This window comes from Pecten maximus, chromosome 12, assembly GCF_902652985.1.
Source record: "Pecten maximus chromosome 12, xPecMax1.1, whole genome shotgun sequence".
Lineage (NCBI taxonomy): Eukaryota > Metazoa > Mollusca > Bivalvia > Pectinida > Pectinidae > Pecten > Pecten maximus.
The window spans coordinates 11135598-11162469 of NC_047026.1; the positions used below are offsets into that span (position 1 = coordinate 11135598).

Here is a 26872-nt window from a genome sequence, read left to right on the forward strand (position 1 = left end):
GAAAATCACGGTCTTCTACAAGCTTTGTTTCCCTGCCATAAGTCTGTTTGGTTTGTTTACATGAGTTTGGTGTGTATAAGTTTCTGCTGGAGCATCTCCATTATTGAATTTGATAGTATCGACAGTTTTATTGGTTACTAACATGTTACAGGACCGACGGTGTCGTATACGCTCGTCACATAAAGCGCACGTGCTCCATCAAGAACTGGTGGACCGTTTTCGTTTATCGGTTTGACCAGCGACAGAGTTCTAATTTTATGTTTATGTTTACAAAGACTTTTCTTAGTCTGTATAAGTTCCTCAAGATATATGTATGAAATATTACATTGAAAAACCAATGGATTTTTTTTCTGCATAACAGACAGACCCGTTGTCGACGAATCGGTTATCACGCACATGATACAATGCACACTGATTTCAGTCGGGCATCTCATTAATGAACCTCCTTGATTTTTATCTCCCATACAATTTATAAGACTTAAGAATGATCACTGCCTGATATTACTGTTTTCAAAGTTCTGGCCCTGATGTCATGACTTAATTAGTAAATGTTAATAATTATAATAATTTCTTATATATTATTTTATTTAGATAAAATCATGATACAAGTAGTTTACATTAATTATCACAGATCTCATAATTAAGTACACATTACACATCTGAAATATTATCACAGTAATAATTAGAAATATCACACACTTGACCAGAACAAAACAATAATATAATTAGCTTCTACCAAAGATTAACCCACGAAAGCTGGTGACCAGCTTAATTATTTCCTATAGGGTCGTGAATCGTATTGTCCTCAGATTTACTGGGGTGAAGAAAATGGCGACTAGATCAAGGAATGAATGTTTTTATTCTTCACCGTTTGTAGATGCTGATGAAGAACAGGTGACAGCAGAACTTACAATGAAAGGTATGGAGTTCATCCGTAGAACTATCGACCATGACAAAATCATCAAGTCCTTCCAGGACAAGCGACTTTATCGAGGTATAGAGCTGATGAATGGTCTTAAGATAATGGTCGTCAGTGATCCAGACACAGAAAAGTCTTCAGCAGCCATCGATGTCCACATAGGTTAGTGATAACCTATCAAACTGAAATGAATATTTCTTAATCGTAAGCCATCTATCCCCAGGATATAGTATATACATATGTACATGTATATGCTAACATTAATAAAAAATTTATGTAACATGCATTCAAGTTCTAATTGCCATCTATACTGTAGCTACTTGTATCGTAAAATGTAATTTGTGCATTTTTGAATAACTATATTATTGCATGTGCCTGGCTATTACAAATAGCTGCATAAGACTTGAACTATGAGCTAAGCTATATACATGTATATATTAAGCTAGCTGAAGAAATTTACCAGGCTTGAATTTCTAACAAATTGTAAGTACATTCAAACTTGAATTTTCTGGCTTAATTGAATGGATATACCATGAAGTTGTAGTAGTCTGGCAAAATTAAATGAACCACAAAAATGACATGTGTAAAAGACAGCTAGTAAAATAAAATAAAAATGCTTCTAAATATCTGCATACAGTTTAAATATAAATACTGTTTATTTGGTTTGACCATTTTGTTTATTTTGTTGATCACTTCATTTCTTATAGGTGCTTTGTCGGATCCCTGGGAGGTTCAAGGCTTAGCACATTTCTGTGAACACATGCTGTTTCTTGGATCTAAGAAGGTAAGGCAAATTTTTAGATCTAGCTCGATGTTTACCAGTAAGCATAATGTAATGGAACCATGATAAAAATCAGTTGTAATTACCTCCCTTTATACCAGATATCAATCTGTGTAGTGAATGAATATTTTGGTTATTTGTTTAGAAAATTACACCAGATTCTAGTGGTAAGTTTTGCAGAGATTTGAGTTTGCGAAAGAGACATTCCAAACATCCTGGGGAAAAAAGGTTTATTACAATGACTGGATCTTATAATTATTATACATACTATTTATACTGTACATGTAGTTACTTAATTAGCCAAAATGGACCATGCTATGTATATGTACAGTAAGATATGCTTTGTTAAACTTTTAAGACCACCAGACTTGATACAAATTCAATTCAAAGATCTGATTACTTACTTGTCCAACTACATTGTAACTCCAGTATTATTATAGCTGTCATGATTGCAAAGTACTCTAGTAATTGTGGTTGTTGACCGTAAATGTGTGGTGCATTTGTCTGTGAGTATATATGACACTTTAAAAATGTTAATTTCAAAATATGCAGCATTTCTCATACAGCCAATGTAACAATGTTAGTTTATAGTTACACATTTAAACGCCAGATGAATAATAAAGATTTACAAACATACTAGTAGCTACTATAAATATATATATATATATATATATATATATTAGCACCAATTGTTTTCTCAGCTGTCAATGCAAACAGTGATGATATTCTTCATTGTACAGAAAATACTGAATATTTCTTTACAATTAATGTGCAGTTTAAGCTCTGTATAGATAGAGTAGTAGTTGAGAGAAATTCCTCTGAAATGTTCACATCTTACTTTCAGTACGAACAAGAGAACTCCTATAAAAAGGTAAAACTTGTTATATCTCACTATAAGTTAATGATATACACAACTATAATGTATATTTAATGTAACCGTTCCTGTTTGTATCTTATTTCCAGTATGAAAATGAGAATGATTATGACAAGGTAAGATATCATGCATGGTAGACATCCCAGTTAGGTTCTTATACTTAACCAGGTTTACATTCATGATCAATATTTTATAGATAGGGTCCTTATCAGATAAAATGGGGTTGGTTTGCTTACTGGGTTTATTGGTCTGTGACCAGCCAGGGTCATTTTGAGGCAGGGTCTCATTGTATAGCTGGTGACCTCGCAGAACAACATACAGGAGGCCCTGTCACATGCCATCCCAGGGTTCACACTGGACCAATATATAATGGGCCATTTTGACAGATTTCAGAAACGTGATGGGCCAAAACATAGAAAATTCAAGGAATTTGAAAATGTTGATGGGCCATTTTGGAAAATATGGGGCCAATGGCCACATGGCCCCCTCCAGAGTTATCCCTGCCATCCAGAGCAATTCGGATAAAGTGTCTTGTTCAAGGACGCTACCATAAAAGCCTAGATCGGCCTGTTTCTCAGTTTCACGAGAAAGCACAAACTGGTATGGGTAGGGAGTGTCGAACAATGTACCTCTGATCTTCACGTGAATTTAGGTGACACGTACATTAACCAACTGAGCCAGATAAAATTTAAACCTATGTATAATTTGAATTGTCTTCACTGAAAAAGTGGCCATAGGGTCTGTTTCATTTTCTAAGCTTGATATGGCTATGGCTTCAGCACAGACCTAATTACCCCAGTATCAACCTGAATAATTTTAGTGAAGCACATATTCATCACTTTGTCCATCCATTAATCTGAGATGCTTGCCTGTTTCAATATTCATTTTACAGAAGGTCTGACTTCAATTTATTTTCACATGATCTGTGTACAGTGTAATATCAATGCCTGCATATTCAGTTTGCATGATTTTTCAGAGGGCATGATCCTTCAGTTTTACTAATTATGATAATTCTTGTTCTGGGAAGAGTGTTTGCTTTTATGAGTCAAGAATGCACAATACAATGTATTAACTATATAATTTGTTATTGGTTTGGTTTGGTTTGGTTTATTTTGTTTAACGTCCTATTAACAGCTAAGGTCATTTAAGGACGGTATTGGCATTAAATTGTGATCTGAAAGTACAATTAATGTACTGCAACTAATAACTAATTATAAAACTGATGGGAATAATTATTCAAAAATCAGTATTCCTCTTGTTAATTGGAGGTTACAGTTTTAGATTCATTTAATGTGATTAATACTTAGCATATTATGAATTTAGAATTTATATATTAAAATAAGCAGTCTGACTGAACTTTACTTCAAAACAACTCAATTAGGGTAAAAGTTGATTACCGGTAACTAAGGTGTCGTGAATTGATTAGTCAAATATGACCGTTCACTAATCTGTTTTCAATCTTTCATGTTTAAAGATACACATCTTTCCTAGTGATTCAGTCAATATATATTATATTATACCTAGCTTATAGTGAAGCTATCATGTAATAAATTCACCAATACTCCTTACTCATGCCAGTCGTACAGCCACAAACATTACATACATGTAGACCCTATCCATAGCATTGCTTTCATCGGTTGTACCGAGAGGGATATACCCCTAGAAAGCTGTGCCTAAACCGTATAATGATATACTTTAAATATGCCATCAGGTACAACTCAGGAAGTGCTGTATAGATTTATTTCAGTGCTATCAGATGATCTTGTGACCCAGGAGTAATCTTTTATTCAATATCAGGATCAATAACAACGCTCCGGTGTACACAGATACCTGTGTTACTATGTTATGTACTAGAATATAATACAAGATTATGAATAAGACATTCAATAAGTACATCAAGTTATACTTATTGTGTCATGTTATTTCCACTTAAAGTCTCTAAAATGACAAATCTCCAAACCCATGGTAAAAACAGCATCCAGTGACTTTGTACATTCCGTACAACTTAAAGGGATATAACACTGTCAGGATATAACACTGTCAGAAAATTTGTCATACAAACTTTTCTTGCAGTGATAGAATAAGATTGACATATTAAGGTTATATCATATAAGGATAAAACATGAATTTACCAAAACAATAAGTAAAATACAACAAACTATTGTTGTTTTTCTTTTTATCGCATAAAAGGGAGTTATCTCCCCTATATATTTCACTATATTTCTTTGTCGTTTTTTCTGGTCTCACAGGCCTCTTGACTACTTTTATATGTATTAGGGCTCACATGAGGTGTAACTCTTACAAGCTTTACTAGAATGTAGGTCTGACGTTTGATTGGAAATCTTTTTTCTTTGGAGATAAAATTTTATGAGTATTTCATATCCCATTGAACTATCTCCTATCGCTGTCTTTGATGTAGGGTATATGTGTTTGCAAAGTTAAAAACTGGTGCTCAGGTCAGACAAATAATTCCTTCTATACTCTGAAATGAAAGAATATTTGATAATTCTGGCTTATGGTATGTGGTCTTATACATAGTAGATGCCAATAGGGTGGTCGGGTGGCACAGTGATAACACCCTTATTACCTTTCACCTAGGTGGCCGGGGTCTTATTCCCCGATCAGACGTGAAAAGGTATGCCTATGGGGTCACCTGTCAGACCAAGTGGGTTTTCCCCGTGTTTTATGGTTTCCTGTCATACACAGTAAGACCCCTTGCACGCTTCTATCCGGGCCAACAAGCATGATTAATATAAGTTGAAATAACTTTTGCAATTGTTGTAGAATAAATAAAGTTTACAATAGGCACCTGTTGAACTGACATAAAACTCCTAATATTGAAATTTACATGTCTAGTGATTTTTGCATCATGTTTGCAATAAGATTTTTGTTGCATTAAATCCATTAATACTAAAAATAAGCTGGATTTCAGAATCAAAATCATACGTGATTGTACATGTGATTGATATATACCTGGTACATCTCGAAGTATTTATAGTAAGTGACATTAAAATGTTAGTTTACACTGTTTTCCAATGTTGAATTGTAGTTTCTCAATGAGCATGGAGGTCTTTGCAATGCTTCTACAGGTCCTGAGCATACTACATACTACTTTGACGTGGCCCCTGACCATTTGTATGGCGCCTTAGACAGGTACGTCTGTGTATACGTATGTTATATACAATGTATAGTGTAAAGGACCAAGTCATGTCGTTTCATTTTCTAAAAGTAAAAATTATACAAAAAATGATCAAATAGTCAATTCTATTTTCATCAAAATTTTCTTTTTGCTTCAAACTTTTGGTAAGACCACATAAATTTGTAATTTAGTAAAGGAGGTATAACAATGGTCAATTTGTCAGTGCAGGTATAGATCTATCGGTCCCTTCAAATTTAGCTTAAAGTTTGTACAGTCAAGATTTCCTTTACTGAAAGGAATGGTGCCTCTGGCACATATAGTTGCAGCAATATTGCTACTTCAATATGATTTTGTATGCAAATTGCATGTAGCAAAGTCACACTTTGTGACACGAAAGCTGCTTCATTGCGGCATTGCAGCTCTTTGTTAGATTTCTTATGCAAATTAATTTTGCTGCACATTTGATGGGCTAGTGTTTTAACAAATACATGTATAACAAAACTTATTATTTAAATTCCTCTTACAGAGACATGCACTAATGATATATTTTTAGTAGTTTGGGTTCAAAATGTACAATTTTTTATGCTTCATCAAGAACTAGAAATACCCAGTATTCATCCTCTGGACAGATTTTCAGTTCATATTCGCACCATAACATTAATTTTTCAAGTTCTATACCTGATTAAATTTTGGTGGTCATCAGTTCAGTTAAATGGTCAAATGTTGCACTTGACCACTTTCAAAATAAAGAGCTTGACATTAATGTGTACAACATATCCCATAAAACCATGGACAGATATATTTTATTGATGGGGGTAGGATAAGCCCCTTACGGCTGACTTTTTAATGATTATTACATGTACAGAAAACATGTAAAATGTTAGTACATATCTGTATAACATGTTTTGCTCTGTTTCAGACTAAGCCAGTTTTTCCTCTGCCCATTGTTCACAGCCTCAGCTGTAGAGAGGGAGGTCAACGCTGTCAATTCGGAGAATGATAAAAACATCCATAATGATGGTCGACGATTACGACTCTTAGATAGAAAACTGTGTAAACCCGGACATGACTGGGCCAAATTTTCATGTGGTAATTATTTACCTCTAAAATAACTACGTTATATATAACTACATAAATAAAAAAGATTGCATGTTATTCCTTTCATAAATTTCATTTCCTACATTGATGGTATAGCCATGTGTTAAATCTAATACATTTAAATGATAATCCTAAATTACTTCTTTGTGATGAATTGATTGGAACCATTTAAAGATTATGGATAGAAAATAGTTGATACCTCCAAAATTCCTTATACAAACAGATTTCTATTAGGTTGTTTTTTAGTTAGTTTGATACCGATAATATAAATAAAAAAAAACATTGATTGGCATATTTTCAAATATCATGAAACACATACCCTTAATAAAGTATAAGGACTCTTAGGTGTATTTTAGATTAAAGAGATCTTCTCTTTGGCTTCATTGGTTGAATGTAAGACTATTAACCCAGATGTCCCCGGGTTCAATCCCTAGCAGGGGCAGTGACTTAAATCAAAATTAATAATGCGCTCGGTTACATCAATAAATATTTTTTTGAAAAGTCTTACTACCAGTTGATAACATTATGATTCAGGAAACAAGGACACGTTGGGATCCATTCCTGCATCCAATGGTATCAACATCCGTGAAGCGCTGCTCGAATTCCACGCCAAGCATTACTCATCCAATATCATGTCTGTATGTGTGCTAGGGAAAGGTTGGTATATATAATCATCATTATCATCATCACATTAAGAGACTCTGATTTATGTTCATTTTGTAACGGAACTTTACCAAAACATCTTCCATAATCTGTCCATCTTCATGCTTACTACTCCAACAACGTTAGAGGATAACATAACATAAGCCCAGAAAAACAGCCAGTTAAAAAAAAATGTAGTCTGAAACTTGTAGTTTTCAGGTTATCCAAGAAATATTAGCATGGCTTTTTCTCATTAATTTGGGAAGGGGCTTTTTTATCTCATTTTGGGAAGAAAATTGATGAATTGGGAAAGATTTTTTCTAGAGTAAACTGAACATTTTGGGAATTAGGCTTAAATATGAAATAATTTCAATTAAGAATGGGGCCTATTAACAGCCCAAAAAAAACCCTAAAAAAAAACTCTGGTTAGTAATATAAAAAATAATAGTATAATATCTCTTAGGGTTGGAAATTTTAACATGCTCAACCTCCAAAATGGAAATTCCATTTTGAATTGGAAGTTGGCATTTAACTAATAGTACCCATCATTTTATGAACTCTGAGTCCAATAATTTGGAATAATTTGTACTCCTATAATGTTTTATCACTAATTTGAGCTATGTTTTGAGTTGTGGTGACTGAATTACTCTACAATGTTTTAATGTATAAATATCATTATGCATGCTCTGCCTCTTCCTGTTTTTTCTAGAATCACTGGATGAGTTAGTAGAAATGGCTGTACCAATGTTTACTGAGGTGGAGAATAAGTCTGTCACAGTCCCTGAATGGACAGACCACCCCTATGGCCCAGACCAGCTAAAGGTATGTGTTCACTGTAAATAACATGAAATCTTTTACTTACCACTTAATTTTCATTGTGAGATGGCCACTTAACTTCATGTTGTGATTTGTCCCATTCATTGTTCCATCAAGTGTTACCTTGCTCATTCCACTATACTTTTGACCTTTGTGACTGAGGTCTGTTTCATGCCAAATTTTATCGTATTATTTTTGACCGGCCGTCTGTATTCTGTATTCATGTTGGAATAATCTGGTTTAACAGACAGTTTGCTATGCTGTACCTGTGAAAGAGATGAGAAGTCTTTGTTTGATGTGGGCAATACCTGACCTACAGGATTTCTACACTGCCAAGGTATGCTTGTCACTATCAGCTGTATACACACATTATTAGTCCCCTACCGGTGACACTGGGGGGACTATAGGTTTCCTCTCTGTCCGTCTTGTACGTAGGTACGTAACATCAAAGATTGTCACCACTCTAATGGCTTCATTCCTGGAGGTATTACAGTATAATATAAGAATTTCACCATCAGAATTTATGGTTAAATTAAACAGAGGAGTTTATACAATTTAGGTACACCTGTCTGTGCCTCGCTGATCATAAATATTGTGTGGATGATGGATTATTAATTTCCTATGCTTATTCTTATAGTTGATTACTGGTATTGTTGAAGCTTTGCTTTTGTAACAGGAAAGAGAGTAGTGTGCCTCCACCAGGGATCGAACCAGTGACCCTCGTCTTACTGGTCCACGGCTCTACTGACTGAGCTAAAGGGCAATTCCTTCTAGCGTGACTCTAGAAGACGACAGTATCACTATGTACACTATTCACAATTAAAACCTGCCACACTTGATACAATGTCTAGAAAATACTTGAAGCATTGGACAATTAACACAATAACACCATCAAGGGCATTGTATTCTTTGTTTTAATTCATCAAATGTATCATGTAATACATAGACCACATTAACACATAAAAAACATTAAATGAAACATTGAAATTGTTTAGAATAATTCTGACCTTGAATTTGTACAGCCTGGAAACTATATAGCTCACCTGATTGGCCACGAAGCTGAGGGAAGTCTACTGTCAGAACTTAAGTCCAAAGGTGAGTTTATGTTCAATATATTCTTAAAATGCAATGTCTTGAATTTCACTGAAATCAATGATTTGGAAAATTCTCAAACATTTAAAATGGATAATTTTCTACTAAAAATTTAATAAAATGGTGCCATATTCACTTTATATCTTCTATTTTGATAATATGTAATAATAATAAGTGAAATCGACTTTGTGACTTATTTGTTGTCAATGTACAAAAATAGCTTGTCTTAGATCTATTTGATCTAATTTCAAAGCTAAGTTCCCTAATTGTTCCTTTCACTCTTAAATATTGATTTATACTGAGCCATATCCCATTCTTTAGATTACTCTTTACAATTATGTATCTTGATTAATATGATTACACAGTCACTTGGTGATTAAATGTTTGAGACAATATTTTTCAGGTTGGGCCAACTCTCTGAGCTGTGGCAGTAGTTGGGGTGCTAAAGGATTCCGAGTCCTGACTGTAACCATACAGTTTACTGAGGACGGTCTGGGTGAGTTACAGTACATACACAACTCACACATGATATCCGAGTCCTGACTGTAACCATACAGTTTACTGAGGATGGTCTGGGTGAGTTACAGTACATACACAACTCACACATGATATCCGAGTCCTGACTGTAACCATACAGTTTACTGAGGATGGTCTGGGCGAGTTACAGTACATACACAACTCACACATGATATCCGAGTCCTGACTGTAACCATACAGTTTACTGAGGATGGTCTGGGTGAGTTACAGTACATACACAACTCACACATGATATCCGAGTCCTGACTGTAACCATACAGTTTACTGAGGACGGTCTGGGTGAGTTACAGTACATACACAACTCACACATGATATCCGAGTCCTGACTGTAACCATACAGTTTACTGAGGATGGTCTGGGTGAGTTACAGTACATACACAACTCACACATGATATCCGAGTCCTGACTTTAACCATACAGTTTACTGAGGATGGTCTGGGCGAGTTACAGTACATACACAACTCACACATGATATCCGAGTCCTGACTGTAACCATACAGTTTACTGAGGATGGTCTGGGTGAGTTACAGTACATACACAACTCACACATGATATCCGAGTCCTGACTGTAACCATACAGTTTACTGAGGATGGTCTGGGTGAGTTACAGTACATACACAACTCACACATGATATCCGAGTCCTGACTGTAACCATACAGTTTACTGACGATGGTCTGGGTGAGTTACAGTACATACAGTACATACACAACTCACACATGATGTCCGAGTCCTGACTTTAACCATACAGTTTACTGAGGATGGTCTGGGCGAGTTACAGTACATACACAACTCACACATGATATCCGAGTCCTGACTGTAACCATACAGTTTACTGAGGATGGTCTGGGTGAGTTACAGTACATACACAACTCACACATGATATCCGAGTCCTGACTGTAACCATACAGTTTACTGAGGATGGTCTGGGTGAGTTACAGTACATACACAACTCACACATGATATCCGAGTCCTGACTGTAACCATACAGTTTACTGACGATGGTCTGGGTGAGTTACAGTACATACAGTACATACACAACTCACACATGATGTCCGAGTCCTGACTGTAACCATACAGTTTACTGAGGATGGTCTGGGTGAGTTACAGTACATACACAACTCACACATGATATCCAAGTCCTGACTGTAACCATACAGTTTACTGAGGATGGTCTGGGTGAGTTACAGTACATACACAACTCACAAATGATAAACAATAAATCTCCTTTAATGGATGGGGGTGCTGATAATACCACAGTGAACCTATAAATATATTACCCTTCTCGAGATGATTGATGATGATTGGCCAATTATAATCACAATATTCTCATTGTTTATTGGAAAATGTCTATTAACTGGATAATAATTTTAAAAATCAAAATATGTTATTTTGGAAATAAGTAGGCCTATTAAATGTTTATCCTATGGAAAGAGTCTGAAAATAATGAAAATCTGTGCATGGTGGACATGGAAGAAAATTTATCAGTTTAGGGAATTATTTGAATTAAATCTGTTGTCGGATCCTGTTTGACAAGCTTGAAGACCTCCCGTTTAATAGACATTTTACTGGATAGCAATAAGAAAAGTAAAGTCGTATCTAATCAAGATTGTACAACATGACATCCTCATCAATTAACCATCACAGGGACGTAATATCTGGGAACTGTATTATGGTCAGACAATCTCAGGCAAAGAAACATTAAAATGTACTCAAGGTTAACTTGTTTATTTGTGTAGACCACATTGATGACATGGTGAAGCTTACCTATCAGTACATCAGTATGCTGAGGAGTCAGGAACCGTCGGAGTGGATCTTCAGGGAGTACCAGGTCAGACACAAACGTCACAGTAATGGTCTATAGAATGATCTGTTTATACTCTGTTTGAAGTCAGTTACTGTAGTGGAAAATACAGATCAGAGGTTGGGAAGGATACATGGGCCATATAGATTTGAAAGTCTTACATGGACAAAAACCCAATGGCCCATAGGAATTGTTACAAGTGGTAAATGGCCCATACCTAGACTCTGTTTACAGTTTTGTATGTTTGGTTGGGTTTTTTCAAGATGTTTTATAAATTAATTTGACATATGAACATATAACAAATGAATCAAGTGCATGGTTTAGATAAAAACAAAGTACTGTTACCATACTTAAACTATCATATTTAAAAAAAAAAAATTATGATCATATGTGTAATTAAGTTTGTGATTGATAAAATTCTCGTTGACATTTCTATCCGTTATTTTACAGAATATTCGTGTTATTGACATTTCTATCCGTTATTTTACAGAATATTCGTGCTATGAAATTTCGATTTAAAGATAAAGAGGAAAGTAAAAACTACACTCCATCAGTGTGTAGGTCAATGCAGGTAAGTTCAAGGTCGAACAATCAATTTAAGGTGACGCAATACAATGTCTGTGTTTCAGATAAAATAACTAAAACTACTTCCTTGACAAAAGTCTTAGAAGTTTTAGTTTCTTGGTATTAGGATGACTTATAAACAGTTACCACTGACAATGATAATAATATAAATTAATTATGATTATAAACATAACTACAATTATAATCGATTTATCCGGCAATAAAAATATAGCTCAGGGGGGGGCAGCTTCTTATCTTTTTTACTCAAAGTAAGGGGGGACTTGCATTTATCTAATGAATTGTTATTGGTAAGGATCAATAGTCTATAATCATGAGATAGAGTTATGTTGTTGTTACCAGTAATAATTTCCATTACGGTACTCTACCCTCCTCTGTTGTAGATCTATCCGATAGAGGAGACACTGAGCGGCGGGTACCTGATGTCAGAGTTCCGACCTGACCTTATCACCACAATACTCGACAGGCTCGTACCACAAAACATGAGGTAAGTACTGAGGCAGAAGGAAGATTGTCAACAACGTTTTAGCAAGAAACTAGATACCGATCTTCAATTTCCGAACAAATGTTTGCAACATGAATGTTTAGTCAGCTCTGACAATTTTTCTTCTTTGACTACATATTATTTTCATGTACAGGTATTATTTATCAGATACAAACATTATTATATAAATAAGGTTTCTGAGGTCATAAAAAAGGCATGTAATATGACTGTATTCAATGGTTATATGTCTGAAATCTAACTGTATACTAACAAAAAAATAAAAGTGTCATTTCCTGAAGATTTTATTATATCAATTGATCATTGCTACAAATCTGAGGCTAGTAATTTGAAATTTAATTCTTGGGCCAATTTTTCTGAAAAGAAGTGAGGAACTGTTGAAGATGAACTTTTTATGAATATTTTGCCCCTGGGGCCAGTTTGTTTATGCAGACAAACTGGTTGGTCTGTTTTTAAATGTTACATTTCAGGCGTATATTTTGACGGACCTGCAGATATTAATGCAGGCCTTGTAAGTCTTGTCAAAGTGCATTTGAAAACATCAAAAAGACACCAGGTCCGTCTTTCTTTCATAAACAACTCTTGTCCAACCATTTGAACCCTGATAAACAATAACCACCCTGCTGTTTATATCAAACACAAGTGTCTTTATCCATAGCCTTTAGAATAATCTACCACATATCATTGTTGACTTTAGAATGCGTGTGGTAGCAAAGAAATATGAAAGTGTAGTGGACCAAACAGAGACGTTATATGGGACAAAATATAAACTAGAGAAAATTCCTGAGGAAAAGCTACAGGTAAGTGTAGAAAATTTCTACAATTTAAAATTGTATAAATGATGCCGAGTTATATTCTGTAACATGTAATATAATTTAAACAGTAATTATCTGTTGTCATTTATATGAAATAAAAAATGTCCAGTACATGTAAATATAAATTTATTTGTAATGATAAAAATCCATTGATTAGGGAACAAAAGGGTCTTAACGAGCTATTGTCATTGTTTTCCTCCCATCATCATCTGTCACCTACTGCTGTTAGATCATTTTCACTTTCACTTTGAAATAATATTTTCAACATCTTCAAAACTGACAGACTATATTTTTAATGATTGTTTGGGTAAGATGTTTCAAAATTTTACAATTTCGGGGTCTGGCCTCTACAATCCAATTCCCTCCCCGAGTCTATAGTAAGCAGATCTAAAATGGGCAAATCAGCCAAAACTTCATGGTTGTCTATTTGAGAACTGGCCATGGGTAGGTCATATTTTCTTGTCTATTTAAGGAATGGAGTGCCTGTGGTTATCATGAAAACCTTAGACTGCCTGCTGTCAACGAATTCATACCAGATTCTTTTGATATCGTTACAAGAGAGGCTCAAGTGAGTACAGTCATAATTAACAATGCTTACCATTGATACATATACTGTAAAGGCTTTTCCAGTAACACATTCACCCTACCCCAGGTCTCAAGATTGGATTAAGGGGTACCGTCTATAGAATTTATTTAATAAATTACAAAAGGTAATAGGAAGGCAATCCAACCATGGATAGAAGTGATTTATTGTGGAGTCCTGGGGTCAGGTAGATATTTTAATGTAATAGCCCTAACCATATACAGTGGACCCTCGATAATCCGAACACCTTCGTTCCCAGTCCAAACCGTCCGGATTACGAGTTTTCCGGACTGCCGAATTTCGTCTACCAGGTCAAAAAAATTGTCGTGTAAGAGTTATCTCCCTTGATTATATACAATCCGGGACGTTTCATAAACACGTCTAATTGTCAGTCTTTTTAACAATAAATATACTTATGTTTCTGATATGATTCTTGTTTTGTTTTGTAGAAAGTAAAAAATAAACTATGTTTTTAAAAGAACATGTAAAGTGAAAGTTGTTTTATTTATATAGCGGGCATATGTGACCTACAAACAACACACATGTGTCACGTCCCGGAGGTTCACAAACAAGTAGAAGTTACAAACGTTAAATACCTTAAATAAAAGACCCGGATTTTACAACTTACCATCAGTCCATAGTTTTTTTATGATTTTTACGTACCAGAAACCCCAAGCTATCTATTTAAAAGTACGCGACACCAACGAGAACTACCCAAGATGTCCGATAGGCTAATTATTAAACCCGTATTCACTTAACAATGTGACGCTTAATTAAGTATCAGACGACTATTGACTAATTTGTGTGTAATCAACCCAGTTCTTGTGATCACTGCTTAATACGTAAATGTGTATATATGTCATTAATAACATGCTTCTTTCAATGAGTCGTCGTTTCACGTAACGGTGTTACAAGCCGATATCCGTGTTTACCCAATACAAGTGTTAATGATGTTAATTACCGATCATAAATTTATTACATGTATTTGAGATTGATTAATTATCGTGTCACGTACTGTATGTTTGTGCATAAATTCTTACTAACTACGAAATAGCAATATGTGTTCATATAAAAGTTGCCGTCTGTAAAATAACTATCATAGATATTGTACGTCAAGTTAATGAAAGCAAGACCAGGCTATACTATAAAATCCTTTAATACTGTAACATTTAGGTCGTAGAGAAAAAGCAATGTACCGTTATAAAAACAAAAGCTACATATTGTCACACAGGTAAACACCCGGGGCTATGACCTGGCAGCGGTCGCTATGACTACGCACAGTGTCAAGCGATAGTCTGTACAGCTGTCGACACGGGTGACTTGCCCCGACATTTTTTTCTCCTCATGGTGAAAAAAATCGTCCGGATTATTGAGGGAAATTTACTAATGAAAAGTACTTTCCGTTCCCAAAATGGGCTTCCGGAATCAGAATCCGAATTTCCGGACTGGTGAGTACAAATAACGTTACGGAAATCCGTTCCCGTGCATTTCCGTCCAGACTGTGAGTTTTCCGGACTATCGGCGTCCGGATTATCGCGGGTCCACTGTATATAAGCATATATGTACAGGTACATAATTGATATACAAAAATGTATCTGAATATATAGAGGATCTTACATGAGTAGCTCTGTCATATGGAATTTATTAAACGAGTTCAATAATTTGGTATGCCACAAGCCTTCAATGTAGTGAAGACTCCTTTTAACTTACCTGTCGTTAACTTCTATTTTAGCCCAGTGATGTTCCACAACTTGTCAAGGTATGTCTTGTCATTTCACTTTGCAAGTTATTAATTATAAAAAATGATTACAATAATATTATTATATTTTATTGTGGACAAGATTATTCAAGACTTGAACATTATTTACTAATTTAAAATAACATTATTTATAGTTTAGTTTTCAACTTTGTTAGAATAACTTCCAGGGGCTTATCAGAATTAAAGTCTAACTTTCCCGGACTTGTCAGAATTGAAGTCTAACTTCCCCAGACTTGTCAGAATAAAGACTAACTTCCCCAGACTTGTCAGAATAAAGACTAACTTCCCCAGACTTGTCAGAATAAAGACTCTCTTCTAGGGACTTGATATCAAAATAAAGAGAGTGACAATATTACTTTTACGACCAAGTTTATATCACTGATGTACTACATTCATACAATTTTACACTGTGTCTGTAACATGGCTGAGTTAAATAGGTAGCTTAATGATAGTTAAATACAATCTTCAGGACAGTGACTTGTGCCGACTCTGGTTCCATCAGGACAACACATTCCTCCAACCAAAAGCTTCCATTAAATATGAACTGAACAAGTAAGTAAAAGAAAATGACACAATTTACAGTCATCCTTAAAATAAGTTTAAATTAAGGGCTATTCTGTTAAAACATATGTCCAAAATTTAGTTAATAGGTGAAACTTCAAAAATAAAGAAATTTGATTAATTGTTGGTTCCAAAAGAAATTAGGCAATATTATGTGGTATTTTGAATTCAATAAATTCTTTCAGTGGCCAATGTTTGAAAAAACCTGAGTCCTCATGGTAGTTAGATTTTTTTTAAATGCCTTTCAATAATGTTAAAAATGAACGGGCTTGTAGTATCTAGTGTTCCTTTCCAATAAACATTATTATGATGCTGCATGAAGAAAAAATATTTTAAATAAGTAACCTTTTTTAACAAACAGTTTTTAAATTTTAAATTAGTGAAATGTACTTGGCATACTCATATTGATATGCATCTTCAGTGGGCTCACTATTCTTTATTTGGAAAGTTTATTGGAAAAGTAATTTTTAAATTACATATTATATTCTTTTAATATTAGTACTCATCTTTAATCACGTGGGTTTTCCCGGATTCTCTGGTTTCCTCCTACAGTAAAACTCCTCGGCACTTTAATCCGGGCCAACTAGCATGATTAATATGAGTTGATATAACTTAATTCGCAATTGTTGTAATTTAGAAATAAAGGTAACAATATATATTTTTTTTTAAATAATCTGCTTTCCTGTTTTTGTTCCTATACTAAAATTCTCCCACTGCCTTTTCTTCTTTTTATTCTGCATTCCCACTGAAACATGTACATGTACTCTACATGTGGCTTATAAGTCATTCCTGAAAGGTTGGATGTTAGGATGAGTATAAAATTGGTTTATAAGATACAGGTGGGACAAGATTTAGGAAGAATAATTAATCAACTTTATTATTAAGATAAAGTATGTAATATGTTCACCCCTACATTTCGAGGAATGCCAGACTGTTTTAATTACCAGATTTATTTGCTTTGTTCCAGCCCCCTGACGTATCTGACCCCCACTAACCATGTTCTGACCAAGCTGTTCGTGATGCTGTTTAAAGATTCCCTCAATGAGTACTCTTATGATGCTGAACTGGCCGGGCTTCACTACGACCTGTCGGCTACCAAATATGGCATTACAGCAAGTATCCCTTCAAAATTCATATTGTTTTTGTCAAGAATTTTATGAAGAACTTTCCAGTTTATGTCCGAGTGTGAAAACTTTGGTCCGTCGTCCATCCGTAAAATTTTTCTAAAAATCCTTACTAGTCATCAACAACTAAAGGAACATGTTGACAGCTTTGTATGGTAGAAAGATGTTGATTCAAAATTGGAAAAGTATTGGTAAGATAACTTGAGAGTGTTTTGCCATGATCACTGAAATATCCAGGTGAGCAATGCAGGCACTCTGGCCTCTTGTTTACTAAAACAAATCTAAGTATATTATATACCAGGCATGCCAGAGGTGGCTGGCAGGTTTCAGACAGAAATCTATATTTCAGTGTTTAAAATACTCCATACTGTTCCACATTTGTGAAGAATGTGAAAAAGTATGGTGTATTTTAAATCTGTGTTGAACAGTGGATGTTTAACATATACTACAATAAGTTTCTTGTATTATAATAAGTTACCCATTGTTTCCTTTGTTATTGTGACAATGACGTTACCCATTGTTTCCTTTGTTATTGTGACAATGACGTTACCCATTGTTTCCTTTGCTATTGTGACAATGACGTTACCCATTGTTTCCTTTGTTATTGTGACAATGACGTTACCCATTGTTTCCTTTTGTTATTGTGACAATGACGTTACCCATTGTTTCCTTTGTTATTTTCAGTTGGCTATCAGTGGCTACAGTGACAAACAGCCTGTCCTTCTTAAGAAGATTATGGACAAACTTACCCAGTTTTCTGTTGACCCAGACCAGTTTGTCATCATTAGGGAGAAGGTAACTCCCAGTAGTGTTGTTTTCAAGTGATTATTGACCTCACTTACATCTGGGCCCAGTTGTTCAAACGGTGATTAGCTTAATCACTTTATTAGTGAATATCTAATTTCTCCTTTACTTCAAAACCTATGTGTGTGTATATTTCTTAAAATAGACAGGCAGGCAGACACTGACGAGTGTTGTAGTTTCATAAAATTTGGTCAAGTTAGTTTTACCACAAATGATTTTTATCAGGATTTTAAAATTGTTGTTCAACTGTGATTAGCCTAATCACCGTTTGAACAACTGGGCCCTGAATGTTACAAAATTGTTCAGAGAATAAATGAATATTGAGGCATTTATCATAAGATTATAAAACTTTCTTAACAATAATTATCTGTGTTTTAAGAATTAAGTACCCGTAATGACCCCAGATTATGTTTTTAGCTCACCCCGCCCAAATGGCCAGTGAGCCATGGTGCAGCATCCCTCCATCAACTTATCCTTTAAATCCCAACTAGTCCTGAACGACCAATTGGATGTTGATGAAATTTGGTTTGGAGCATCAATTGGCAGAAGAGGAAACAGAGAAATATTGCAAAAAAAAACTTTAAAATCCTTTTTCTTTAATATCAAGAATGACAGGATTGTGTCCATCTGTAGTTTGAACCATTGTTTGGAGAGGTAGATCAAAAGTAGGAACATATTTAGAATATAATATGCATAAGAGTATTTTGCCATACTGAAATATGCAAGTGAGAGATGCAGGCCCTCTAAGCCTGTTATTTCAAAAAGATGCATGACTAATATTGTACTACCATAAAATAACTCGAGACACATTTTCTCCAGAACCCACCACACATTTAATTTCTTTATTCCTTGAGTACAGCCATAGGATATATATTGTACTGGAGTGGCCCTTAATGAAACTTTATACCTTTTTGTGTGGAATGCTTACCCTATGCATAAAAAAATATTTCAGTTAGAGCGGATTCTGAAGAACTTCAGAACAGATCTGACTAGTAGTCAGGTGTCATCCTATACCTCTGAGCTGATGTCTGAAGTACAGTGGACTCACGAGGAAAAACTACAGGCTGTACAAGGTATTATCTGGTTACCGTGGGAGTGTACAGTGTACAGAGAGTATTAGTCATCTGTGATAGACTTAAGTTTGTAATGTGACAAATCCATTACAGAATACCTGACTTCTTACCATCTTGGCCCAATAAGATGGTGTTGAATTTAACCAATGGCATGTAGTGGAAATGGCATGTAGTGGAAAGTTTATTACTTAAAAAACATCTCATATATCGCGAAGGCAAATATTGAATGGATAGTACAAGGTTTATATCTGTACCACGAAATATAAGTAACAATAGCCACGTTTGTTAATATAAACTATATTTATATGAGTGTACCAAATATTTTTACATTTTTCACATATTTTGTTTTATTGACAGTATTGTTGTTTTGTTTTGTGCCTATTTAAAAAAAAAAAATTTTGTCCTAAAAACCTTTACAGCAATTCTTGGGCCGTTGAGAATATAATAAACTAGCAAACTCACTTACTCACTGACAGATGGGGATTGTTTCCTGGTCAAACGTTTCCCAGGATGCAATGTTTCCTTGTTGGTAATTACAGATAGACATATATATATTTATAAAAGATTAAGGTGTAATTTTAACAAATATGTTATATATATGATGAGTGTTAACAATCTATTACAGGGGTAACCGTTAAGTTATTGGAAGATTTCATTCCAAAAATACTGAAGAATCTTTACATAGAGGGACTGGTCACCGGCAATGTCACAAAACAGGTAGAGTTTATGTGTTACTGGTACTGTTGTGTGTCTAAATCCCCTTTAAAACACTGGTTAATTGTAACAAGGAGTTTCATTGGATAATAAAAATAATTGAGAGCTAATTATGATATACTGTCCACAAATTTCTCATCTGCTTATGAAGCCGGTATGACAATTGTTAAATTAATGATTTAGAAACTTCATGAATAATAATGCGACCAAAAGGTCAGTTCTATGAATGTGATGTTATCATGAACTCTTAGCAGAGTGAACAAGATGATGATATGATTCATTGATTGGCTTACATGTGATAGGATTAAGTAACAAATGATATGATTGGCTGTTAAACATGTCATGTGATGGGATGTTACAAAAGATATGATAAGCTAATTATAATAATGCATGATAGGATGAAATAACAAATAAGATTTTGTGTGGTCAGCTACCAAATGATGTAATTTTCATTATCATTTATCCTGACTACAGAGTGTATTGGCCATGACAGAAATGGTGGAGAATGTGCTTCAGTCTCAGAGTGGGACACGCCCACTGCTGGTGAGTGAGAGAAGGCGGCTCCGGGAACATCAGCTTCCACAGGGTAGGTTTATATACTGATGTCAGAATGATTTAATCCCACACTAATGGTAATAGAGGAGTCAAGACAACAGCAAACATTTTAAGAAGTTTGATTTTGTATGGTAAATAAAATGCACTTTTGATATTATAGGAAATCTGCAAATTAGAAACTGATTTAAAACAATTTTCTCATCAACATGAATGTACCATAGCTCAAAGACATGAGAGCTAAATGTGGTATTGTGGATCTTATAGAATTACAAAAAGACAGTATGTATTGTGAAAACAATCTATAGACTTAAGTCACTATTGGTAAGATAATTAGCATTTACAAGATACACCATCATTTAATAAGTGTTTGACAGCTTAAGAATCTTACCCTGAGGATTGAGATGATCCCGTCTCGCCCACCAGTGGATGACTGATAATTTTTCTCCTACCGAGTTTACCTGTTTATGTATCTAATACTGACATTACATCATGATCAATGCAAGGTAATATTGATGTGACATGATTGAATTGTTGATGTGATGTCATTGTATTGTTGATATGATGTCATTGTATTGTTGATGTGATGTCATTGTATTGTTGATATGATGTCATTGTATTGTTGATATGATGTCATTGTATTGTTGATATGATGTCATTGTATTGTTGATATGATGTCATTGTAATGTTGATGTGATGTCATTGTATTGTTGATATGATGTCATTGTAATGTTGATGTGATGTCATTGTATTGTTGGCCTGACATCATTGTATTGTTGCTGCAACGTCACATAATCATTGAGAATGTGCAAAATACTTGTCTCCACCCTAGGGCGAGATTAGAAAATCTCACACTGGTAAAATTGTGGATATCTCAGTCCAGGGTCAAATGTCTCAAGCTAAGGCAAGATTAGAATAAATCTCACACTGATAAAATGTTGGATATCCCTGTCCAGGGAAAGAGAAAAATAGGAAGAAACTGATTAAGACATGTATCTGGCCTTTACTTTTATACAGGTAGCTATTTTGTGTATGAGCGTGTTAACGACGTCCAGAAGAGTTCGTGTTGCCAGGTGTATCTGCAGTGTGGACCTGAGGACACTAACTCTAACATATTACTGGAACTGCTGTCTCAGTCCCTCAAAGAGGCCTGCTTCACCACTCTGAGGACCAAGGAACAACTAGGTTTATATTTCTCTGGATTTTTTAGATTAGATTTAATTTATTTTGTGGAACACCACCTTATCAAAATTTTGCAGTAAGTAGGTAAACACGTTTCTAGAAATACTGCTACGATAGAAATATTTTCTAATAGCTGCAGAATTTGTGATATATATGTATTTTTACAAAAAATGAAATGGCATTTGTATTAAAAAAATATCGAAATTCAATGCCCCACAAAGACATAACAATATTGCAGTAAGTTAACATTATTTAAAAAGCTTGATTTTTCAGATTATATATAAAAAAAAGTTCTAATATAAAAATAAATAAGTGATGAAATTACTAAATACCATATCTATTTCATTAATTTTATTGTTTGGCATTTTTTGTACTTTTCCAAGGTTACATTGTGAGGAGCGGACCTTTGCGTAGTAGTGGTGTCCAGGGCTACCGCATCCTTGTACAGTCTGACAGATCCCCTCAGTATGTGGAGGGGCGGATAGAAGCCTTCCTCTCCAGTATGGATGTAAGTTAGAGCTAATAGTACGGTGGACATTCTCATTTTACAATCTGACAGATCCCCTCAGTATGTGGAGGGGCGGATAGAAGCCTTCCTCTCAAGTATGGATGTAAGTTAGAGCTAATGTTACTGTGGACATTCTCATTTTACAGTCCGACAGATCCCCTCAGTATGTGGAGGGGAGGATAGAAGCCTTCCTCTCCAGTATGGATGTAAGTTAGCGTGAATGTTACTGTGGACATTCTCATTTTACAGTCCGACAGATCCCTTCAGTATGTGGAGGGGAGGATAGAAGCCTTCCTCTCCGGTATGGATGTAAGTTAGAGCTAATGTTACTGTGGACATTCTCATTTTACAATCTGACAGATCCCCTCAGTATGTGGAGGGGCGGATAGAAGCCTTCCTCTCCAGTATAGATGTAAGTTAGAGCTAATAGTACGGTGGACATTCTCATTTTACAGTCCGACAGATCCCCTCAGTATGTGGAGGGGCGGATAGAAGCCTTCCTCTCCAGTATAGATGTAAGTTAGAGCTAATAGTACGGTGGACATTCTCATTTTACAATCTGACAGATCCCCTCAGTATGTGGAGGGGCGGATAGAAGCCTTCCTCTCAAGTATGGATGTAAGTTAGAGCTAATAGTACGGTGGACATTCTCATTTTACAGTCCGACAGATCCCCTCAGTATGTGGAGGGGCGGATAGAAGCCTTCCTCTCAAGTATGGATGTAAGTTAGCGTGAATGTTACTGTGGACATTCTCATTTTACAATCTGACAGATCCCCTCAGTATTTGGAGGGGAGGATAGAAGCCTTCCTCTCAAGTATGGATGTAAGTTAGAGCTAATGTTACTGTGGACATTCTCATTTTACAGTCCGACAGATCCCCTCAGTATGTGGAGGGGCGGATAGAAGCCTTCCTCTCCAGTATGGATGTAAGTTAGAGCTAATAGTACGGTGGACATTCTCATTTTACAGTCCGACAGATCCCCTCAGTATGTGGAGGGGCGGATAGAAGCCTTCCTCTCCAGTATAGATGTAAGTTAGAGCTAATAGTACGGTGGACATTCTCATTTTACAATCTGACAGATCCCCTCAGTATGTGGAGGGGAGGATAGAAGCCTTCCTCTCCAGTATAGATGTAAGTTAGAGCTAATAGTACGGTGGACATTCTCATTTTACAGTCCGACAGATCCCCTCAGTATGTGGAGGGGCGGATAGAAGCCTTCCTCTCCAGTATAGATGTAAGTTAGAGCTAATAGTACGGTGGACATTCTCATTTTACAATCTGACAGATCCCCTCAGTATGTGGAGGGGAGGATAGAAGCCTTCCTCTCCAGTATAGATGTAAGTTAGAGCTAATAGTACGGTGGACATTCTCATTTTACAATCTGACAGATCCCTTCAGTATGTGGAGGGGAGGATAGAAGCCTTCCTCTCAAGTATGGATGTAAGTTAGAGCTAATGTTACTGTGGACATTCTCATTTTACAGTCTGACAGATCCCCTCAGTATGTGGAGGGGCGGATAGAAGCCTTCCTCTCCGGTATGGATGTAAGTTAGAGCTAATGTTACTGTGGACATTCTCATTTTACAATCTGACAGATCCCCTCAGTATGTGGAGGGGAGGATAGAAGCCTTCCTCTCAAGTATGGATGTAAGTTAGAGCTAATAGTACGGTGGACATTCTCATTTTACAGTCTGACAGATCCCCTCAGTATGTGGAGGGGAGGATAGAAGCCTTCCTCTCAAGTATGGATGTAAGTTAGAGCTAATGTTACTGTGGACATTCTCATTTTACAGTCTGACAGATCCCCTCAGTATGTGGAGGGGCGGATAGAAGCCTTCCTCTCAAGTATGGATGTAAGTTAGCGTGAATGTTACTATGGACATTCTCATTTTACAATCTGACAGATCCCCTCAGTATGTGGAGGGGAGGATAGAAGCCTTCCTCTCCAGTATGGATGTAAGTTAGAGCTAATAGTACGGTGGACATTCTCATTTTACAATCTGACAGATCCCCTCAGTATGTGGAGGGGAGGATAGAAGCCTTCCTCTCTATTACGGATGTAAGTTAGAGCTAATGTTACTGTGGACATTCTCATTTTACAGTCCGACAGATCCCCTCAGTATGTGGAGGGGAGGATAGAAGCCTTCCTCTCCAGTATGGATGTAAGTTAGAGCTAATAGTACGGTGGACATTCTCATTTTACAGTCTGACAGATCCCCTCAGTATGTGGAGGGGAGGATAGAAGCCTTCCTCTCAAGTATGGATGTAAGTATATATTATAGATGACAGGCTTTGCAGGCAAATATAATATAGTGTGCTAGTGGTATTGCCATGAAGATGTAAATATCACTACGAATCGTAAATTGGGATATTTGGTGTCAGGAAATTCTGGTGAATTTTCATCAAAACGGTGGTTTTATTTCATTGGTGTGCCTGAATTTGGTGTTTCCATCAACATTGTGTCTCGAGAATAAAACCATATGTCCTAATTACCGAACCAGAAAATGGTGTGTCTGGAATATGCAGCATTTCAATACTAACAATGTTATGATTAAGTGAGTCAAATTTTGGCGTTTTCATGCCAGGCACCAAATAAATCAAAATATAACCACAGCCAAATATTCCCAATTTACAATTATATATGAAGGGCAGTTAGAAGCTGGGACTTTCAACACAAAGTTCATTTAATTTAATAAAAAAATAATTTCGTTAACTTGTTGTCCAATAGGAGCAGTTACAGTCGATGACAGAAGAGGAATTCCAGAAACATGTAGAGGCTATGACGGTCAAACGACTAGACAAACCCAAAAACATCCGAGAACAGAACCAGTATTTTTGGTTTGAAGTCAAAGGTCACACATATAACTTTGATCGAGGTAAATGGTTTAAGAGTCTTTTGCTATTCAACATTGTCTCGTGCTGAAAACCTAATGTTGCATCATGCTCAAATTTCTTGAGTTTGATATTGCGACAATTTCATTCCTAAAACAAAATGGTTTCTAGACTTCAATCAGAAAGGCAATATTACATGTGTATATTTTAATTTTTTTCTCTTCAAATTTTGTGAATATAAAAAAAGTATGATTTGATAAAAATCCATCTTGAATTCTTATAATATTCAGCCTAGTATTTAATCAGTTTACAAGTAAAAAAAAACATAGTGCTTAACCACAAATTACATAGCTGAAAATTATCAATGTATATGTTTGTTTGTCCTAATTAGACAACATTGAGGTGGCTCACCTAAAAACAGTAGAGAGAAAAGATCTGTACCAGTTCTTTAAGGTAAGTATTACGCAGGCATGTCTTCCATTACATTTCACACCTGTTATGAGATTTACACAATTAAGGGTAGATCTGTACAAATCTGCTACCTACAGTTTATATTAATTTACATTTATGTGGATAGATACTCAGAATCATTCAGAAGAATTAAACTTTTAAGTGGAGAAAATTTTTGTCTGTTTGAATTGATGTCAGGGTGTAAATCATAATTATTGAGAGTAACGTCTTCATTTCACTTAATATACACATCTGAATATATTTGTGTGAAATTGGACTCTGCTCTTAATGCCTGCATTGTCAGCACCAATGGAGACAGTCTGAATGATGAGTCAGAAAATGATAATCCTAATATATATATCAAATGTGTGAAATGTATGTTACAGGAGCATGTTGCTTTGGATGCAAGAAAACGTCAAAAATTGGCCATTCATGTTGTCTCAACATTAGAGAGTTCCAATACCAAGGAGGTAACTTCTGATACGGACAAAAATACAGCTAGTGTAATGCCGTCCCCTGACCTGCCTCAGGTAATTCCTCTCTTTGTACTGTTAAATCTCTTTCTTCCATGGTTATGGTAAAATAGATTCAAAATATCAAAATATTTTCTGATTTTTCTTTCATTGCCCATCTCTTAATTTTGCTTATCATAATCATGCATTAGCATAAAGATTAAGATAGGATACCGAGTGTACATGTATAGCAGTTATATAGCCCTGTGTGTGTGTGTCTGTTTGACAGTTCAGGAACAAAACAAGAAATATCTTTGTAAAAAAGATAATCGGTAAATATGGATCAGACACAAGATAGGGACTTGTAATATATCTTTTCCTATAAAGCATGATAATATGGTACATGGTATTAAGACAATTGGCCAAGAAAAATGAGTGACTGCATATGATTTAAATGGAATTACAGAAGTATAAATCACCTGAACTTAACATTTAGTAGATCTTTGAATAATATAAATTAATTAATTTAAATAAAATTGATAAAAAAATTTTTTTAATTACATATAGATTTTAGTTGTATTTATCCAATATTACATTGTAACTTTTACACCATTATTACCCAAACTTACATCTGAATTTTAAGGTGACTGACCTTAGTGTGTCATTGCTATATGCAGT

The 26872-nt window shown here is 35.3% G+C and overlaps 1 protein-coding gene across 3 annotated transcripts in view; it reads left to right on the top strand.

Moving 5' to 3' along the window:
* LOC117339419 (insulin-degrading enzyme-like) overlaps nucleotides 1-26872 on the top strand; it is a 27426-nt gene continuing 554 nt past the window's right edge. Inside the window, exons 1-29 of one of the 3 annotated variants that reach the window (XM_033900990.1) lie at nucleotides 1-69; nucleotides 878-1081; nucleotides 1627-1703; nucleotides 2545-2571; nucleotides 2664-2690; nucleotides 5624-5727; nucleotides 6633-6802; nucleotides 7346-7468; nucleotides 8163-8275; nucleotides 8517-8606; nucleotides 9292-9364; nucleotides 9765-9857; nucleotides 11636-11727; nucleotides 12191-12271; nucleotides 12666-12769; nucleotides 13482-13584; nucleotides 14072-14167; nucleotides 15915-15941; nucleotides 16411-16493; nucleotides 17470-17614; nucleotides 18311-18421; nucleotides 19383-19503; nucleotides 20129-20220; nucleotides 20692-20803; nucleotides 21787-21954; nucleotides 22335-22459; nucleotides 25189-25336; nucleotides 25684-25745; nucleotides 26129-26272. In XM_033900990.1, the coding sequence (XP_033756881.1) occupies nucleotides 913-1081; nucleotides 1627-1703; nucleotides 2545-2571; nucleotides 2664-2690; nucleotides 5624-5727; nucleotides 6633-6802; nucleotides 7346-7468; nucleotides 8163-8275; nucleotides 8517-8606; nucleotides 9292-9364; nucleotides 9765-9857; nucleotides 11636-11727; nucleotides 12191-12271; nucleotides 12666-12769; nucleotides 13482-13584; nucleotides 14072-14167; nucleotides 15915-15941; nucleotides 16411-16493; nucleotides 17470-17614; nucleotides 18311-18421; nucleotides 19383-19503; nucleotides 20129-20220; nucleotides 20692-20803; nucleotides 21787-21954; nucleotides 22335-22459; nucleotides 25189-25336; nucleotides 25684-25745; nucleotides 26129-26272 (2880 nt within the window). In that variant the 5' untranslated portion in view covers nucleotides 1-69; nucleotides 878-912. The remainder of the gene's footprint in view (nucleotides 70-877; nucleotides 1082-1626; nucleotides 1704-2544; nucleotides 2572-2663; nucleotides 2691-5623; nucleotides 5728-6632; nucleotides 6803-7345; nucleotides 7469-8162; nucleotides 8276-8516; nucleotides 8607-9291; nucleotides 9365-9764; nucleotides 9858-11635; nucleotides 11728-12190; nucleotides 12272-12665; nucleotides 12770-13481; nucleotides 13585-14071; nucleotides 14168-15914; nucleotides 15942-16410; nucleotides 16494-17469; nucleotides 17615-18310; nucleotides 18422-19382; nucleotides 19504-20128; nucleotides 20221-20691; nucleotides 20804-21786; nucleotides 21955-22334; nucleotides 22460-25188; nucleotides 25337-25683; nucleotides 25746-26128; nucleotides 26273-26872) is intronic. The other 2 variants (XM_033900992.1, XM_033900991.1) reach the window with 2 other exon arrangements.